This window comes from Salvia hispanica, chromosome 3 (assembly GCF_023119035.1).
Source record: "Salvia hispanica cultivar TCC Black 2014 chromosome 3, UniMelb_Shisp_WGS_1.0, whole genome shotgun sequence".
NCBI lineage: Eukaryota > Viridiplantae > Streptophyta > Magnoliopsida > Lamiales > Lamiaceae > Salvia > Salvia hispanica.
In genome coordinates, this window is record NC_062967.1 from 55,602,308 (window position 1) to 55,622,766 (window position 20,459).

The window sequence follows — 20,459 nt, forward strand, 5'->3', positions numbered from 1 at the left end:
GCGCCTTATTTTTCAACCGTCCCAGTTTGCGCCACGTGATCTTCACGCGCTTTAGTTGTATTTTATTAATCGACTGATAATGTATGCAAATTTCTAAATTCTGTAAATTAATTTTAAATATTTTTGTTAATTGTTTTGCAAATAATCCAAATTTCCATGCTGACATGAATGATAATTTACGTAAAATGTCAATACAACACTGTCATATTATACTATATTGAATAATTTCTTTTATTGAATTGAAGTTTATAATAAAAAATGGATGGAGGAGAGAAAATGAGAGACCTGATGATGCAAGAGAATTCAAAATTGAAACAATTTAATTTTGTACTCTCTCTATTCTATAATAGTGGAGATATTTCTTTTTGACATGGAGATTAAAAATAAGTGTGTTAGGGTGAGTTAAGTAAAAGAAGAATAAAGTATGAAATTGAAAAAGGTTGAGAGATGAGGAGAGAATAAAATAAAAGAAAGTAAAGTAAGTGAGAAAAAATGTGTTGACTTTTTACTAAAAAGAGAAATGACTCTACTACTATGAAACGTAGCAAAATAGTAAAATAACTCCACTATTATAGAACGAAGGGAATATATATTTTAATTAATCAGAACTTGATTGATTGCAACATCAGAACAAAATTTATAGTTTAGAAACTAATAAATAGATTTTATAGTTTAGAAACTAATAAATAGATTTTAAAGGAAGACAATTCAATAGCTCAATAAGTTATAAGTAGATAGATTTATTTAACAATATTTTATTCCCTCCGTCGACAAAAAATAGTCTTATTTGAGGATGATATGAGTTGTAACGAGAAATTGATAAAGTAAGAGAGAGCAAGAGAAAAAATTGGGTAAAGTATGAGAGAAGAGAAAAAAGGAGAAAAGTATGAAAGAGAAACCTTACATTTTAAGAAATGAGATTATTTTGTGTGAATATCCCAAAATAATAAAATGAGACTCCTTCCATCTCCCTATAATTAAATTATATTCGTTGTTGGATTATCCCGTATACTTGAACTTTATTTATGACAAAATTTTGCAATTTTTGAATGAGCCTTATTAGTTATCTCTGACAAAATACGTGATGGGCAATCAATATTAAGCACATGAAGGCGTTAAAGAAAACATGATACACTTTGTAGAATGATCGGGAAGCTAATTCAATCCTAAAATGAGTTGAAGCATTATTGAAATTGCCCATAGCAAGAATGAATTTCTTTCAATTCTTCAAGCTTATTAGCTTGGTGGAACTCAAGCTAAAGTATCCTTGTAAAAAAGCCAAATTTATAGAAAATGGGTTTCGTATGTGTTTCTGTGACTTTAAGCGAATATTATTTGTGATAAATTAAATTAATAACAAATGAAGACCTTTCAAATTATAATCCATTAATAAAAATAATTTGGATTAATAGATTCTTTATCAATCATCATTTATAACTGCAGTGCCACATTTTAAATTAATTATAGACCATTAATTTATAGAAATGATTCAAACAAATTAATTGGGTAGTGGTGGTAAATTGCACTAATTCTTTAATCCCAATATTGAATAATTGTAATGGTAATTGTAATAAATATGATAATAGTAATTAGTGACTTGTAATGGTAATTAATGGTAGTTAGAACGTATATGGCAGTTACAATACTATGGTTGAATACAAGAAAATTTTCCACCATAACTTATGGAGTTTAAGCTCGAAACACAGTATTATCAAATTGATCCCATAATTTATAAATATTTTAGAATAAGGATAAAACTTATAATTATATTAAAAAAATGCTAAAATTCGTTTTTTATATATGTATGTATTTTGACTATCTTTTATTGTAAATGGGATAGTTGCAAAATTTATTTCTCATAATTTAATTTGACGAATTTGAAAAGCATGAGACTAGCTAAAATTTTGCCATTTTTTATAATTTATGTGGCAAAATTTTCCAAAGCGAAATACTATATTTTTGTAATGTTATAGTTTAATTCTTTTTATTAAGTTTACATTTCGATTGGATTCGAAAACCCAAAGTCTTGGATTTTTAAGCCCTTAAGAAAAGGAAGTGATAAATCACGTTGACCGTGAGGTGCACCTTGAAAGTGAAAGCAGAATCTCCGTTGCCCAAATTTTGCGAATAAGACGGATTCTTGTCACCAAAGGTATACTCTTCTTCAACCAAATATATGTGCTATCTCAATGGGGGGTTTATGGTTTGATATAGAAATTCCCAAATTAGATAAGAATTCAGCTTTAGTTGCTTGTATAAAAGTTTGATTCTTTCTTGCTGCCCCAAAATTGGCTTCTTCCTACTTTTATTAATACTCCCTCATAATTCTGAATCCAAGTGTAATTTTATACTGTGATGTCTGTTAGTTACATATTGTGTTGATCTTAAATAATAACATCTGTTCGGTTTGCAAGTATGTATCTTGGAATTAAATATATATTGTATTTGGTTCATGAGATTGAATCAACAACAACTGCATCCTAATCATGTGATTAATGTCTCTTTAACTAAAATAATATCATAATTTAATTCTAGAGGAAACCGAACACCACCTAATTGGATGTTTTTATATTTCCCTTTTTCAGTTCCTACATCAGATTGTAGAAATATGTACTAGTTGCTGAAGTAAGATGTCATTCTTAGCCTAAATATCGAACTCGACCCATGAAGATATCTTAGATCATTAGATGTGAAGATGGCTCAACCTTTCGGTGCTGATTATTCGAGATATTATGCAAATGGTATTGGGAGGGACAATGCACGTGGACCTGGATTTCCCGGCTTGAAGAAGAGAAATCATCATCTTGGAAATCGGTCTTGGATATTGATTGATACCAAAGGGAACTCCGAAGTCATGGAACTAGATAAGCCAACTGTCATGAGACGCTGTTTGCTGCCTTCCAGAGACCTAAGACTCTTGGATCCTTTGTTTATCCATCCCTCTTCGATTTTAGGCCGTGACAAGGCCATTGTTGTCAGTCTTGAGCAGATTAGGTGCATCATCACCGCTGATGAGGTTATACTGAAGAACTCCGTAGAAGACTCAGTGCTGCAGTACAAATATGAGTTGTGCAAGCGTCTCGAGGTATCCAGAGATAATTATGGTAAGATACCGGAATTGCTCATATGCTTAATTTGGTTTATGAAGCAAACTACCGGAATTTTGTTTCCTTTTTGTATATGTACAAAGGTGAAATAGGAAAGGAGGTAGAAAATACAATGTACATTACAAGAGCTCACCTTATTAGTGAATCGTGTTTCACTGATATAATTTTCTACGTGGGTCAGACGATCTACCTTTCGAGTTCAGAGCTTTGGAGGTTGCTTTGGAGCATACATGTATGTCACTTGATGCTCAGGTATGCAGTTGTGCTTGTTTTATGAATCCAATATATCGTTGCACTGAAATTCATGAATTTAGTAGACAAAGGATTTAGAATTGGATATATATCCTGTGCTCGACGAATTGGCCTCATTCATAAGCACCCTCAATCTAGAGCGTGTACGTAGATTCAAAGGGAGCCTTCTGGCCTTGACTCAGCGAGTGCAAAAGGTGAAATTATTGCTGGCAAAGCCTAACATAAACATGGACAGTGTTGATATATTTTTTACGTATTCTTGAATACCAGGTTTGTGATGAAATAGAGCATCTGATGAACGATGATGGAGACATGGCAGAGATGTTTCTAACTGAGAAGAAAGAAAGAAGGGATATACTTACAGATAGTGATGTATGCAATCAAATTAATGATGCAAATTTTGGATCCAAATATGCTCCTGTTTCTGCGGTGGGATCATCTAGCGGAGTCCACAGATTGCAGAGAGCTTTCAGCACTATGAGTTCCACTAAACATGGAAGCTTCTCGAGCTCATCTTCTTCTGGAGAAAATACCGATCAACTTGAGATGTTACTTGAAGCATACTTTGTTGGCATAGACAACACACTCAATAAGTTGCTATCGGTCAGCAAAAGATTCACGATGTAAACAATTTTCTTAATGCAGTGTTTCTTTTTCTAATTCGATTTTCCATTGTCGTGCAGCTTAAAGAGTATATTGATGATACCGAGGATTTAATCAACATAAAGCTGGTAAAGGAAACAATCAATTATCACATGTTTTATTTCAAGTAATACTTAATCTTTAATGTCTAACTTGATCTTGCTTCTGCAGGGAAATGTACAGAATCAGCTGATTAAATTCGAGTTGCTTCTCAGAGCTGCTACCTTTGTCACTGCCATGTTTGCCGCTGTGGCTGCAGTTTTTGGAATGAATTTCGAAGACACTGTATTCGACGAGGCCTCTACATTCAACTGGGTACTTGTCATTTCTGGAATCTGTTGTGGAGTGTTGTATGGTTTATTTTTGGCCTATTTCCGGAACAAAAAAGTCATCCCTTAGTAGTCGGTTAGGGGAAGGGATCACCTACTACATTTCCTAATTTTAATTGAGTTCTTGCAGTTTCTTGTACCTATTTTTAGTTCTAGTGTGCATCAGACTTGTACATCTTAATAAAAAACTGAAATTGGAACCGGAGCCTGCTTTCCCTTTCTCGAGTATTGATAAGAGTAAAGGCGCCGGACCAGGTAGAGCACGAGGAGTGCTCAAATGTATGATAGAATAACTATGAATCAAAAGTATGGGAAAGAGGAACTGTCGGCTTTTATTGATATGGAATGATAATGAATAAGAAGATAAATCCTCCAAGGAGGCCCCCGATCTGAAGATCGCCTATAATCCAATTTCCCAAGATGCTGAATCATCATTGTGGAATTGTAATATATAGACTTACATGTGAGGGAATATAGCAACAACTAAATCTCAACAAATCTACCAGCTAGAAAATCAAATATTCAAAATAACAGAAAATGAATCTGCAACTACTAAGCCGATGTGTCTTGCTCCTCTTGACTTCGTCTACTCTCCTTCTTTCTCTCCCGCGTTTGTTTCCCAATCAACCACCTGTCGGTCTCCCCTTTTGTAGACTCGCCATGTCGTATCAACTGCCGCCTCCCCCGAAACAGCCTTGTCCGCAAGGCGGAAGTAAGGAAACTGACCTCGAACATCACCCTCGTCCATCCAAGTTGCTTCCTCCATAGGTAGGCCGCCCCATTTGATCAGGACCTGGGAAATCTGCTCGCCATCCCGAGGCAGAGTCCTGCGCTGCAAAACAGCTTCTGGTAAGTAGGGTGCTTCTGCCTCCAACAGAGCCTCGGGAAGCACCGGTTCAGCTGTGGCCTCACCAATTGCCCGTTTCAGTAAGGACACATGGAACACCGGGTGGATTCGGGAACCTTGTGGAAGAAGGAGACGATAGGCCGTCGTCCCAATGCGTTCTTCGACGCGAAAAGGACCAAAAAAAACGTGGCGCCAGCTTCCTATTTGCTGCCGAGAACAGGGTCGATTGGCGGTATGGCCTGAATTTCAGAAAAACCATATCGCCCACTGCATATTCCACATCACGTCGGTGCTTGTTAGCTGCACGAACCATACGCTGCTGGGCTCGAGCTAGGTGCTGGCGGAGGATAGTCAAAGCAGCGTCGCGAGATTGAAGGGACTCGACGACCGCCTGCGCCCGAACCTCCCCCGGAAGATAAGCGTGGATCGTGGGGGGCGGACGCCCATATACAACCTCAAATGGTGTCGTCCCTGACGCTGAGTGGAAACTCGTGTTGTAGCAGTATTCTGCCCAAGCGAGCCATTTATGCCACTGCTTCGGTCGCTCCGACGAGAAGCAACGCAGGTATGTTTGAAGGCAGCGATTTAGCACCTCCGTTTGGCCATCTGTTTCCGGGTGGTACGCGGAACTCATTCGTAACTTCGTTCCCGTGGCACGGAACAGCTCACGCCAGAAGGAGCTAAGGAAAATGGTATGCCGTGGAGGCGGACGATCTCTTTGGTGAAGAGGTCGGCGACCTGTTTGGCGGAAAATGGATGGCGGAGAGCTAGGAAGTGGGCATACTTGGAAAGGCGATCCACGACAACGAGCACACAGTCGACACCGCCCGAACGTGGCAATCCCGATAGGAAATCCATGCTCAAGTCCTCCCAAACTCTCTCCGGAACGGGCAGCGGCGATAGCAATCCCGCAGGGGCCAAGGTCTCATACTTGTTCCTTTGGCACGTTGCACAGGCTGCCACAAATTTGGTTACTTGAGATATCATTCCAGGCCAATATACATTTGAAGCTAGCCGACGATACGTGCGGTAGGCGCCCGCATGACCCCCGGAAGGTGTGACGTGATACTCGGCTAAGAGACGCTGGATCCATGGAGAGTGAGATGGAATCACAATGCGCCCTTTATAAAACAAGGTCCCATGTATCAGTTCAAAATGGGGTTTCGATTTCCGCCCGTTGGTCAGATCGCCCATGATGTTGCGGAGAATGGGATCCTCGGCTAGAGAGCCCTGGATAGACGACCACTCGGGCCAAGTTGGTCGGGAAATGGCAGCTAGAAGTAAGCCCTCTTCGTCCTGGCGAGATAGGGCATCAGCAGCACGGTTTAATTTTCCGTCCTTGTAGACAATAGTGAAATCATAGCCAAGCAATTTCGCCGCCCAATTTTGCTGAGCCGGGGTCGAAAGTGGGTGGGCTAAGAGCTGGCGGAGACTACGTTGGTCAGTACGAACGACGAAACGACGACCGAGCAGATATGGACGCCAGTGATGAATGGCTAGCACCAACGCCATTAATTCTTTCTCATATGCTGACTTGGCGAGCCAACGAGGGGACAAGGTCTTACTGAAATAAGCTACTGGCTGCTTGTCTTGCATGAGGACCGCACCAAGGCCGCGTCCCGACGCGTCGCACTCGATGACAAACTCCTTCGAGAAATCTGGCATCCTGAGCAACGGGGCAGATGTGAGGGCTGTTTTCAAGGCGGTAAAAGCCTCTTCTGCCTCTGGCGGCCACACCCAAGCCGGTCTCCTAGTGGGATCGATTTGCTTCTTAAGCAAACTAGTGAGAGGGGCAGCGATCTTTCCATAATCCCGTATAAAGCGACGGTAGTACCCCGTCAACCCGAGGAATCCCTGCACTGCCTTTAGGGACTTGGGCGTAGGCCATCGGAGCACCGCCGAGACCTTGTTAGAATCCATCCTTACTCCATCGCTGGACACCACATGCCCCAAATATTCAACCTGCTGCCTGCCCAGGAGACATTTCTTTGGATTAACAATGAGGGAGTGCTCCTCAAGGATGGCAAAGACGTGGCGAAGATGTTCCAAATGAGAGTCCCAAGTCTTGCTGTAAATTAAAATATCATCAAAAAAAACCAATACAAATCTCCGGAGAAGAGGACGGAAAATGTCATTCATAAGGCTTTGAAATGTGGCCGGGGCGTTCGTGAGGCCGAATGGCATGACGAGGAACTCGTAGTGACCGGAATGAGTGCGGAAAGCTGTCTTATGCACGTCCGGGCTGGCCACCCGGATTTGATGATAACCGGCTTTGAGGTCCAACTTGCTGAACCAGATAGAACCATGTAGTTCATCTAATAGCTCTTGAATAACAGGAATCGGGTATTTATCGGGGATGGTGCGCTTGTTGAGCTCCCGATAATCCACACAGAAACGCCACGAACCATCCTTTTTCCGGACGAGAAGGACCGGGTTGGAGTAAGGACTCGTACTAGGCTGGATTATACCTGAAGCCAGCATTTCCCCCACAAGGCGTTCCATCTCATCCTTTTGTAGGTGATTGTAACGGTAGGGCCGAACCGAGACCGGAAGGGAGCCGGGCTTGAGGGCAATACGGTGGTCTGTTCACCGGTGAGGGGGAAGGGACTCAATCGGGCGAGACGCCGCGGGAAAATCCTCGACAAGGGCCTGGAGTTGGTCGCGAGCTGCTGGTGGTAAGGAGGGGTCGAATCCAAATTCTGGGGACGGGTCGGCAGTTGACATAGACCGGAGGACCCAGCCCGCGTCGCCCGCGTCCAAGTGAGTGATGGCAGCAGCCGAGCAAGCGCGGCGGGTAAGTGTTGGATCACCTCCAATTGTCACAATCCGTCCCTGCACATTAAATTTCATGGAGGACCGTTCCCAATTAGCTGTGACGTCACCGAGAGTTTTCAGCCATGACACTCCCAATATAACATCAATACTCCGGAGCGAAAACACATAGCATGAGACCATAAACTCTGCTGAAGCCAATCGCAGAGGGACCCCTTGGCAGATCCCGGAAGATCGGACCTTGGACTCGTCGCCCAACGTGACCGAATAGGCGGCGGTGGGGGTGACCGGGAGCTGGAGGCTGTCTGCTAGTGCTGCTGAGATGAAACAGTGGCTCGCGCCACTATCTACCATGATGAGGACCTTGTTGTGGCCAATGTGGCCATAAAGCTTCATAGTATCTGTAGCATCAAGGCCATTGAAAGAGAGTTCAGATAAGTGGAGTTCCAAACTCACCTCCTCGGTGCGATGGGCCTCTTCCTCCGTGTCGGAAATGGGCTCGTCGTCGTCCAACACAAAGACATTGAGTGTTTTCGGAGGGCAGCGGTGCGATGGGCTGTACTTCAATCCGCACCGAATACAAGTGCCTGCCGCCATATGCTTTTTATATTCCTCTGCAGAGACCTGGCGGAATCGACGGTCGGATGATCGCCGTGGCCCAGGTGTGGAAACAGGGCCTGAAGGAGAAGGGAATGGCTTCGAGCTGAAACGATGTACAGGCTGCGCTGGGGAGACAGGGGGCGGGGTCGGAGTGGGGATCGGTTGGGACCCCGACAGTTGATCGAGCTGCAGCGCCATCTGTACTGCATCAGAATAAGAAGTGATATTTGCTGCTTTCATGTGCATCAGAATCTCTGGACATAGAGCTGCCAAGAAGAACCCGAGGTATTGGTGATCCGCCAAATCTGGAATCTGCACCAGCCGAGCCTCAAAGGCTGTCACAAAGTCAGTGAGAGAACCCTCGTGGCGAGTAGAAGTGAACGCCTCATAACCGTCGAGCGCCATCTTATCCCCAAAACGTTTCATTATTTCCCGCTTGAGATGATCCCATGTCAATGTGGGAAGGCGTCGATGTAAGAGTTGGAACCAAGGCAGGGCCGGGCCGGCCAAAGCGACCATGGCTACGTCTAAACGGTTCTCCGGTAATGTACCAGCCACCAGAAAATATTGCTCCGCACGCGTCAACCAAGAGAGAGCGTCGGTGCCGTCAAATGTGGGCATGGTCAGGGTTGAGTTGGTGGCCGAGGTTGGGCCAGATCCCGATGGGGGAGTTGTCAGGATCGGTTGTTTGGGAGTGGACGTGGAACCAGCGGCCAACGTAGCCCGGATTTCTGCCATGAAATCATCAAGTTTGGTACCGATGCCGGAACATTGAATATTTAGTTCATCGACCATTGATGTCAGAGTTCCCGTCCGTTTCTCTAAGTCACCGGCGGCCTTCTCTAATCCGTCAAGTCGTGACTCTGTACTGCGAGTATTAACCATCGTCACCGCACCAATTGATAAGAGTAAAGGCGCCGGACCAGGTAGAGCACGAGGAGTGCTCAAATGTATGATAGAATAACTATGAATCAAAAGTATGGGAAAGAGGAACTGTCGGCTTTTATTGATATGGAATGATAATGAATAAGAAGATAAATCCTCCAAGGAGGCCCCCGATCTGAAGATCGCCTATAATCCAATTTCCCAAGATGCTGAATCATCATTGTGGAATTGTAATATATAGACTTACATGTGAGGGAATATAGCAACAACTAAATCTCAACAAATCTACCAGCTAGAAAATCAAATATTCAAAATAACAGAAAATGAATCTGCAACTACTAAGCCGATGTGTCTTGCTCCTCTTGACTTCGTCTACTCTCCTTCTTTCTCTCCCGCGTTTGTTTCCCAATCAACCACCTGTCGGTCTCCCCTTTTGTAGACTCGCCATGTCGTATCAAGTATCTGCTAGCATTTCCGACTCATCAATGCCTTCATCTTCACTCATGGAATCCTCATTGGAGTCAAGACTCATAAATCTTTACTTATTCCAAATGTGTTGATGGAGTCATAGTCTGCGTTCTGTATTCCGTTGGTTGAGTCAGCCAGATTCCTCGTGGTTCTCTTAAGGTATGTCTTCTCTCTTGTCGTGTTGGTCACATATGCAGGTAGGTCTGTGGTGAGCCTTGATTGTTGTTACAAGTAATTCCATTTCTAACTATACCACGTTTGTCTTATCAATCTTTAATTTGCACTAGTTTTCTTGTTCTTCAGAATCAATAGCAGATTTATTTTTTGAATAGCTTTTTTCATTTGATGACAGTGGTAACTCTTCATTAAAAACAATAGACAAAACTCAGCATTTTTATGTATGAAACACAACACACCTTTTCTAAGAATAAAAGTACCATATTCTTTACAATTTCTTTTTTTCAACCAAATTTACATTTCCTTTTTGTCTATTTTAGGTTCCTTTTTTTGTCACAAAGAAAAGCAGCACCTACATCAGTGATGATATGCTAGTCACTACTTCCGGTGACCTGCCGACGCCATGAGGACAGCAACAGCAACCACGAACATAAACAACATGCCAACGAGAAGCACATACGTTCTCCTCGAAGATCTTCTGTACTCTCCAAACAGAATCATACCCCAGAACGTACTCACCAGGGGCAAAGCCTACATAGACGCAAACCAAAATGTGATCAGTATTATGTTTCAAGATCGAAACAGTAGAAGATGATGATCAACCGACCTGAACAGCATCTGCTGCTGCATAACCAGCAGCCTGGCCTCCCATGAACTGAAGGCCATTGCCAAATCCGCATAGAAGCCCAGCCAAAAGGGCCCAACCTCTGCCATCCCAGTCAGAAACATACGCTCTCAAGGACGACTTGGGCAAGTTCAAGATGGGGCGGTACAAGAAACTGATGTTGAGGATGACGGCTATGACGAAGCAGGATGATGAGAAGTAGAAGAATGCAGTGTACACACTCAGGTGGGGGACGCCGTCTCTCAGTGTATGCCACTGATCGTTTGTGGCGAGGTTGAAGGCCGGAGTGAAGAGGGAGAAGCATAGCCCCGCGAAGAAAGTTATTCCCAAACCTATGAATGTTCCCTTCCCAAAAACCTACACCACCAACATCATATTCAAATCTTGTTTTTTCTCCTTTCAAAATGAAAGCACTAAACAAACCTTGATTGCCCTTTTGTTCTCAAGATCTATGAGAAAATCTGCAGTGCCATACTTTGCTTTGTTGCTTCCATTCTCCAAATCTGTAGATTATATACAAAATATATGAATGAAAGCACATAGGAAAAAAATGGATATGATTAGTTGATAACTATCTAAAAATTGATAACTGACAACTATGTCAACAACCTATGTTATGAATTCAACACGAAGACATATATATGTCAACTAAAAGTAGTTGACATACGTATGTCTTTTGTTGATAGTACTTTTAGTTGACATACGTATGTCTTTTGTTGATAGTATACGTATGTAAACTATATTTAGTTGACATAGTAATGTCTTGGTGTTATATCTATAACATAGGTTGTTGAAATAATTGTCAGTTATCAATTTAAGATAATTGTCAACCTAACAGGACAGTAGGAAAAGAAATTTATATTTTTATATGCTCTTACCCTTGTTTCTTTCTATGGAAGTATGAGCATTCTTTTCACTGTAAAATGAGATTTGCATCAACAAACACAGACACCAACAATACAAAAGCTCGAAATGCCATCAAGAACTGAACGAGGAAAACGTACACAGCTGCAGCAAGCTTAGCTTTGTTATCAGCAGCATTGGAAGAATGAACAGCAGAGCCAAAACAAACAGCAATCAGAAAGCATCCAACGCCAGGGAAAAGAATCTCAGCCTTGTTGATTTTTCCGTCCAAGAAATAATTCAACGTCGTTCCTGGATGAACCAATATGGATCTGATTTAGAAAATACATCAACCTACTTATCACAAAACCCATACTACCTATGACAACGGTTATGCTGGACGATATAACCTCGGTGACTGACAAACCAACGAACGCCCAAGCATACTGCGTTGCCAGATTGCCAAGGCTCAGAACAATCCCACCAGCCATTGCAAACAACACACTAGGCCAATTATCCTGAAAGTAATCAACTTGTTTAGAATGCCATGCTCATATCTATTGCAAGATTCAGACAAAATGGATATAAGCTGACCTGAGATAGTTGGTCCAGGAAGTTTGGCTTTTGGTTGCCAATTTCACCAAATGTGAAGGCAATGATGATTGCAGCCAAGAGATTTGTGATTGTGTAATCAAGATAAGTGTGCTGAGGGAGGCGGCCTCGCCTCTCGAGGAGAGTTAACAACGCAGGCCATGTGCCCAAGAAGGATAGAGCTAGGAGCATGCAAGCTATCGCACCTCCTTTGCTCTCAACCAGATACATTTGCAACTGTGTAAATATGAATCTCTCTGATTCAAGAGATGGGAGGCTTAAATAATCCTATATTGAAAAAGGGAAGAACACAAATCAGATGGGATGAATCTTGAAATGATGAAATTTGTATCATTGGACTAATGCAAAAGCAAACTGCAAAATAGTCAATGGATAAAAAGAAGACAATTATGCAACCATTACCATGATGAATTAGAATTAGAATTAGAAACCTAAAAAAGCACATGAATTTTCTCAAACTAGACCACAAAATCATTATGAAGAGTAGCAAATAATTGTATCTGTATCATATAAAAAGAGCAAAGAAAGAGATGCATCACCAACCACTAAAATAAATCAAGCCAAAAACTGTTTTTTTTTCGCATTAACAGCTAATAGTTCTGCAAATCAAAACAAGAAAACTCTGCCCCACAAAATGGAACCCATGTTCTGTGTGTGAAAAAAGATGAGATTTTTACTTTGGAGAAAACAATCTGTAAACAATCTTGACTTGAACATGTAGTGGAAAACTACAGAATGAAGAAGCTCTGGTCTATCAATGATAGAATCATTATTTTTGGAAGGCGTGAAGATCCGGGTATCTTTAAGATGGAATCTTGAAAATGAGATTGTAATAGAAAAATAGAGTTGTATCACTATTGATTTGGTTCTTTGCAACTGGACATTAATATATGCCAGCAAATTTGGACTTCTATGGCATGTAGAATTAATATGAGTCAACCATATATAGTTACAGTCTTACAGAATATCTTATCTTGAAAACTGAAACCTTTCTTAGAAGGGAGCTGTTTTAGTAAATTTACCTTTTTTAAACTTTTAAATCTACCAATTTATATTTTTGTGACAACTTCATCTGAATTAGTAATGTCATGTGCATTAGTGTTTTGTTACGATTATGCTAGACATAATTTAATAGTTTTGATTTTAAAAATTATAAATTTCAGACAAATCCTGATATGTACTACGAACTTTGGAAATAATTTTAAAAATTGAAAATGTACAATTTTCTCTACCGGCTCAAATAAATTTTACATGAAATTACATTGTATTGAAATTCTAATTCTTGAATTTGGCTTTGGCTAATAAATGTCTAATAAGATAAAATATGCCTTAGTAGATATGTCGGCTTGGAAATATGACCCTCTGTGATAAATTGATACCAGATTTAGAGTTTATGATTCTTAAGACCACTTAAAAATTCGATAGAAATATCATATTCACCCAAAGTTCAAGATTTTAAGAGCAAAGAGTGTTATCTATATCTATAAAGACCTCATCCTTTAAGTATGAGGTTATGGATTTGATTTTTATTTATGTGAATGGAGCAAATTATTTGGCTAATCCCTTACTGCATAGAGTGCTGACTATTAGAACGAAGGTTTGTTCTCTAGTTGTTGGCAAGAGGGAAAAAAAGAGAGTTTTGCAATTTTTAATCCCTTACTGCATAGAGTGCTGACTATTAGAACGAAGGTTTGTTCTCTAGTTGTTGGCAAGAGGGAAAAAAGAGAGTTTTACAATTTTTCATCCGATTGCACATTGATATCTTTGCAATTTAATGATAAAATATTAATTAATAGTATATCAACTAACATTAAATGTGAACATATTAACTAAATAGGAGTAATTTTTAAATTTTTCTTTTAGTGTTTGTTTTTATTTCTTTTCCCTTTCCTCATTAAACATGTTTGTTTTATTTTATGTTCATATAGACTCCAAAGTGGAGTAAAAATTCATACTATATGTCGCCCAACCAAACCAATAACATTACTTGATTTGAAAAATATTCATAACGAACCGCAGGAGTCAAAACACGTGCTTTGATAAATGTAAATTTTTCTTTTCCTCAACTTTGACTATGACAAATGGAAAATCTTTAGAAAATTATATAGTACTATGTATTTATCGCCCAACCAATCCAATAAAATACGAACCTGTCAATTTTTTTTAAAGTTTGTGTTCAATAAGCAACCATTATCAATTAATCACGCAAGTTATGTGTGAATTCATGCTACTGATTTCGACGATTGATGGTGAAATATGATCTATCAGTATTAATATCAAAAGTTCTAAACACTATGGACGTTCACTGAAATGAAATTAAATCAGCTTTATTTTTAGTCACAAATTTTTTTTTTCTTACATCAGTACTATTGTTTATTTTAGGCGGTACTCTTGAAATAAGGTATGCCTAATTCCAATCACAATTTATTTTACCAATTTTTATTGTTTGACATATTACTAAGTGTTTTTTTTTATTTTTAAATCATAAAACAAATAAAATTGCAAAAAAAAGAGAGAAGAAAATAACATAGATTGAAAACGCTATAAAGGATATTACATCAACATAGAGGTCATCGCCTTCTTTTGGGATTCCAAGTTGTTTCATAGTTGGGATCTCGTCCCATTGAAAGATGAGACAAAGGCATTTAGAGTTGTTGGGTCATGAGAATCATTGGCTAATCATCAGGATCCTACGTTGTAATTTTTACTGAACACCACTGCCCAAAGTATTAGGATTCTTTGATTACACAAAGCTTGCACTTTTTGATAAACAAAGTAGTAGATAACCAATATCGTATGCTCAATATTATGTCAATAATGATTAATAAGAAATAGTAACAATTATCGAGACCTTGTCTTTTAGTAAATATTCATGAAAGACTAATTGCATTTAGGGGTGGCAAATCGTGCGTGTTGTGTCGTTTTTGTGTCGACACGATAACGACATGACACGATAACAACAAACACGAACACGACCCGTTAAGAAAACTACAAACACGAACATGACCCGCTACCTATTAGAAATGGGCCACTCACCCCTTAAAAGGCCTCATAAAGGGGAGGGTTATCCACACTTATATAGAGAAGCTAGGATCATCACCAAGCCGATGTGGGACAATGATTTGGAGAATTTAACACGCCCCCTCACGTGTGGGCCGGAATGACACATCGGACTTCCATCACGTGGGTAGGCAAGAGAAGAGATAAAGAGATAAACCATCATCGACTTGGGCCCTGCTCTGATACCATATTAGAAATGAGCCACTCACCCCTTAAAAGGCCTCATAAGGGGGAGGGTTATCCACACTTATATAGATTAGATTGGATCATCACCAAGTCGATGTGGGACAGAATTGAGAGAATTTAACACGCCCCCTCACGTGTGGGCCGGAAAGGACATCGGTCTTCCATCACGTGGGTAGGCAATGCAAGAGATAAGAGAGAACCATCATCGATGTGGGCCGGAAAGGACATCGGTCTTCCACTAATGAGGTAGATAAGAAATAAAGAGAAATCCATCATCGACTTGGGCCCGCTCTGATATCATATTAGAAATGGGTCACTCACCCCTTAAAAGGCCTCATAAGGGGGAGGGTTATCCACACTTATATAGAGAAGCTAGGATCATCACCAAGCCGATGTGGGACAATGATTTGGAGAATTTAACACTACCCTTAGACACGAACACGACCCGAACACGACACGAACCCATTAACGACACGAACCACTTCGGGTCAACACGACACGATAACAACACATATATGACTCGACACAATAACGATACTATAATAAAAATATTATAATATATTAATATTATTTATAATATTAAATTTTAAATTTTAATTATAAAATTTTAAAATAAAGAATAAAATAATAATATTATAATATATTAATATTATTTCTTAACGTGTAACACGAACACGACACGAAGTTTTCGTGTCGTTAACATGTCGACACGATAAGAACACGAACCCAATTAGCTTTGACACATACCCATTATTTTCGTGCGGGTTCGTGTCGTGCCAAAAATTATCAGCCCTAATTGCATTGTTAGATCCATTTAGTGTTATACCACAATAGTGTCACTAGTTTCTTAAGGTAAGAAAACTTACACACACTGACACTGAAACCTTTCACAATTAGGTAGCCAATGTGATAGGCTTCGAATCCTATCTTAGGAGTTTGAGCACCTGTTTTGCGAATGAAAATAATGAACAGAACAAAAGCGGCAAAAGAGAGTAGGGTTTTTCACGAGAAAAGAGTTTTTATTTCTTATTCTCGATGATTTTGACTCTCTAATGGATCCTATAATATATAGGATCGCAACCCTGCTTGATTCGACTTTACGATTCGAGAAAGAATCAAGAAGAAAACCCGAAAAGATTAAATAAAATAACTCTAAACAATAGAATGTCTTAATATGGAAAAAATGTAACTAATTAACCAAAAAAAGGATTCATTCCAAACTTCATGGAGATATGAAATCTCTCTACTTCGCTGGTCTGGACCTCACTCTTTGTGGCCTCTCCTTCCTTGCCGTTTCGCGCTTCCTTCCTCTGCTCTTGCATCCCTTGTCTTCCACGTCGTTCACGGTTTGGCTCGGTCCTGGTTCGTTGGTCTGAATGTCTGCTGTCTCGGGGTCTCTATCAACTCCCTTCCCGTTAAGAACGATCTTGCCCCCAAGGTCCAAAGTAGGAAAGTGCTGCAACAACTTCTCCTTCGACTCCCAAGTCCGGTTGGCGGGATCCGATGCCCAACTGACGAGCCATTGGCACTGAGGAAGGCCCTCGACAATCACTACACGCTCCTCCAATGCGCTTACCGGTACATCGATAGGCCGACTCTGCACAAAATCCGACGATAGTTGCTGCGATGTGGACTCTGACAGTGGCTGAACAAATGGTTTCAACAATGAGACATGAAATACATTGTGAATGCGGCTTCCAATTGGTAACTGCAGCCTATAAGCGACTGCCCCGATCCTTTCAACAATCTCATAAGGACCATAATATCTCTTGCCTAACTTCGTCGAAATCGGTCGATCGACCGAAACCTGGCGATAAGGTTGGAGACGAAGTAACACCTTATCACCAACTGCAAACTCGACATGACGGCGTCGTTTATTAGCTGCATCTGCCATTCTCCGTTGAGTAGCCTCAAGATTGGCCTTCAAAACCCGAAGCAAGGCTGTTCGGTCACCCAAGTTGGCAGCCACAACTGCGTTATTCGCCGGGGTGGCTGGGGTATGAAATATATTTGGTGGATCTCTGCCATAAAGAGCACGAAAAGGGGACATCCCAATACTCACGTTGATACTGCAATTCATTGCCAATTCAGCCCATGGAAGAAATTCAAACCACCTACCTGGCTGCTCATACATAAAGGCCCGCAAATACTGTTCGAGTCCTCTATTTGTCACTTCCGATTGGCTATCCGTCTGCGGATGATAAGCTGTTGTAAATTGCAGCTTCGTTCCACTCAAGGCCAACAACTCACTCCAAAAATCGCTCATAAAAATAGCGTCCCGATCAGAAAGCAATTTCTCCGGAAAGCCATGGAGCTTAACCACAGTGTTAACAAATATGGCGGCAACCTTCTTTGCATCAAAACCCGGTTTCCGTGCTCCAAAGTGGGCGTATTTGGAGAGGCGATCCACGACCACCATAATTGCCGTGTACCCATGCGACGGAGGGAGACCAACAATGAGATCCATGGATGCCGCCGACCATACAGAGTCCGGAATGGGCAATGGTTGAAGAAGCCTAGATGGCTTATCCGTCATATACTTCGTTGCCTGACACACCGAACATGCCGCGATGAACCAACGTACATCTGTCTTCATGCCCGGCTAGAAAAAGGATGCAGAGACGCGGGCGACGAAAGTCCTCCTATCACCAGGATGACCCGCCATCTTGGAGTTGTGAGCGTCTGCAAGGATATCTGGAATCGCGGAGGAGTCTCGGCTGAGATATAGCCTATGTTTAAAGAACAAGAGACCGTCGACGACGGAAACATGAGCTGGGGCAGCCCCTACAACGACCTCCCTCCATGTGCAGCGAGATTAAACCAGGCAACTCTCTATTTTTGCCGCGGATTATCTCCAACATCGCCGGTACCGGACGAGCGAAAAGAGCCAGAAGTTGCGGTGCCTCATCGCACGTTCCATGCTCAATTCGTGACAGGGCATCAACAACTTGGTTCGAGCCCCCAGATTTGTACTCGATCTTGAACTTGAATCCCATGAGTTTTTTGATGTAAAATTGTTGATCAGGAGTATGAACTATTTGTGACAGTAAATCCTTCAAACTGCGCTGATCACTACAAATAATAAACTCCCTTCCCAACAAATATTGGTGCCAGTTCTGCATCATTTCAACGATGGCATAAAGCTCCTTATGATATGTGGACGCCACTCGTCGCTTAGGACCGAGTTTCTTGCTAAAGAAGGGCTGGGGTTGACTATTCTGAAGCAACACAACCCCAATCCCAAAGTCCGACGCATCTGTTTCAATGGTGAATGGAATATCGAAATCTGGCAGGCGAAGTACCGGTGCTTCAGTCATTGCTCGTTTCAACTCTGCGAAACTGGTGTCAGCTGCAGGAGTCCAAATAAAGGACTCCTTTTTCAGGAGATCGGTGAGGGGTGATGCAATGGTAGAATAATTCCTCACAAACCTCCTATAATACCCAGTCAAGCCAAGAAACTCACGCAATTGCTTAATTGTAACCGGTGTTGGCCATGCCGTCATTGCCTCTATCTTGGAGGGGTCCGCGCGTAGTTCACCAACCGATATAATATGTCCCAAATAATCAATAGTATTCACCCCGAATGAGCACTTAGATGGTTTGACATAGAAACATTTAATTCGCAGAATATGCAAAACTTGTTCTAGATGTGTAACATGATCAGTCATGAGGTACTGTAGACAAGAATATCATCAAAAAATACAATCACAAATCGACGAAGGAAAGGTTGGAAAATATTGTTAATTGCCGCTTGGAAGGTTGATGGAGCATTTGTCAACCCGAAAGGCATCACCAAAAATTCATAGTGTCCTTCATGTGTCCGGAACGCCGTTTTATGGATGTCTGCAATTTGCATTCGAATTTGATGATAACCCGACCTCAAGTCCAACTTAGAGAATACCTTGGCTTTGTTCAATTCATCGAATAGTTCATCAGCTGTAGGGATCGGGAAGTGATCTGGAGTACTGGCAGCATTCAGCGCTCTGTAATCAACACATGAACGAAACGTCCCATCCTTTTTCCTGACAAGGAGCACTGGTGACGAAAAGGAGCCGGTACTAGTCTGAATAACGCCCTGAGCTAGCATCTCCTTGACTTGGCGCTCTATTTCTGCCTTCTGAAAATACGGATATCTGTAAGGCTTAACATTAATAGGACGAGTACCTTCCGGTAGACAGGGTCAGGCTGCGGCTGGTTAGCAACGACTAGGGTTGTCGCGGCATAAGCACGAGCTGCGATGAGCTCAAAAATCTCGCAATCTGGCTCCTGATCCACGAGAGAGAATATGTTATTATAGGAAATTCGGCGTGGCTGAACATTTTCCCCTTTGAGGAACACAGTCTGATCCACCCAGTCAAACTTCATCGTCCTATTACGGAAATTCTGAGTAACATCACCAAGATCCTGCAGCCATTGAACGCCGAGTATGACATCCGGCCCCTCGACCTGTAAAATGAAGAGATCAATGTAGAAGGTCATGTCTTGCAGAGAAATAGGGGTGGGTTTGCAGGAAAACATAATCACAACGTAAAGTGAGCGAGGTTTCAGGCATGATCTGCGATGGTGGGTTTGATGAAGTTATGTGTACTGCCACCATCAATCAGTACGGCCACCTCAGATCCATTAGTCAATCCTGTTAAGCAAAGTGAGTGAGGTTTCAGGCATGGTCCAATCACATGTATACTGGAAACGTCGCCCGAAATCACCAAGGTTTCAGCATCGTCCGTCTCATTCAGAATCTCCTCGTCGGGTATGTCATCCACCTCCTCGTCCGCGAATAGAGCATAAAACTTCATAGTACACACACGCCCCCTTGAATACTTCTCCGGGAAATGCCAACATAAGTTCCTACGGGTCCTTTCATCTCGTTCGGCCTTAGATATCCGGAGAAGAGGCACACCCTCCCGAGGCTGCCCATGTGGAGGTGGGCGCTGTTGTTGGCCTGGCCCGGCTGGACTCGTCGTCGTTGGCGGAGTAGTGGTAGTAGTTGAGCGGGGGCGGTTGTCGTGGCCCGTCCATGGTGGCCGGGGGGGGTGTGCTGTTTCGGTGCTGTT

At 41.7% G+C, this 20,459-nt stretch overlaps 2 protein-coding genes across 4 annotated transcripts; one reads left to right on the forward strand and one right to left on the reverse strand.

The window, feature by feature from the left end:
- Nucleotides 1–2,025: 2,025 nt before the first annotated feature.
- Nucleotides 2,026–4,535, forward strand: LOC125212744 (magnesium transporter MRS2-5-like). 3 transcript variants are annotated; one of them, XM_048112988.1, is made up of 7 exons: nucleotides 2,026–2,152; nucleotides 2,586–3,104; nucleotides 3,289–3,359; nucleotides 3,425–3,553; nucleotides 3,630–3,962; nucleotides 4,043–4,090; nucleotides 4,173–4,535. In XM_048112988.1, exons 2-7 carry the CDS (start codon nucleotides 2,696–2,698, stop codon nucleotides 4,398–4,400), a joined length of 1,218 nt encoding a protein of 405 aa, XP_047968945.1. In that variant the 5' UTR covers nucleotides 2,026–2,152; nucleotides 2,586–2,695; the 3' UTR covers nucleotides 4,401–4,535. The 3 variants fall into 3 exon arrangements, with proteins under 3 accessions (XP_047968945.1, XP_047968946.1, XP_047968944.1); XM_048112987.1 differs by lacking the exon at nucleotides 2,026–2,152 and having other exon boundaries at nucleotides 2,535–3,104; XM_048112989.1 differs by lacking the exons at nucleotides 2,026–2,152; nucleotides 3,425–3,553 and having other exon boundaries at nucleotides 2,533–3,104.
- Nucleotides 4,536–10,303: 5,768 nt separating this feature from the next.
- LOC125211160 (ureide permease 1-like) lies at nucleotides 10,304–12,664 on the reverse strand. The gene is made up of 8 exons (XM_048110872.1): nucleotides 12,562–12,664; nucleotides 12,142–12,426; nucleotides 11,927–12,065; nucleotides 11,709–11,859; nucleotides 11,583–11,620; nucleotides 11,128–11,207; nucleotides 10,687–11,061; nucleotides 10,304–10,610 (listed from the first exon to the last, which is right to left on the reverse strand). The coding sequence occupies exons 1-8, from the start codon at nucleotides 12,562–12,564 to the stop codon at nucleotides 10,458–10,460; spliced, it is 1,224 nt and encodes a 407-aa protein (XP_047966829.1). The 5' UTR covers nucleotides 12,565–12,664; the 3' UTR covers nucleotides 10,304–10,457.
- Nucleotides 12,665–20,459: the final 7,795 nt, after the last annotated feature.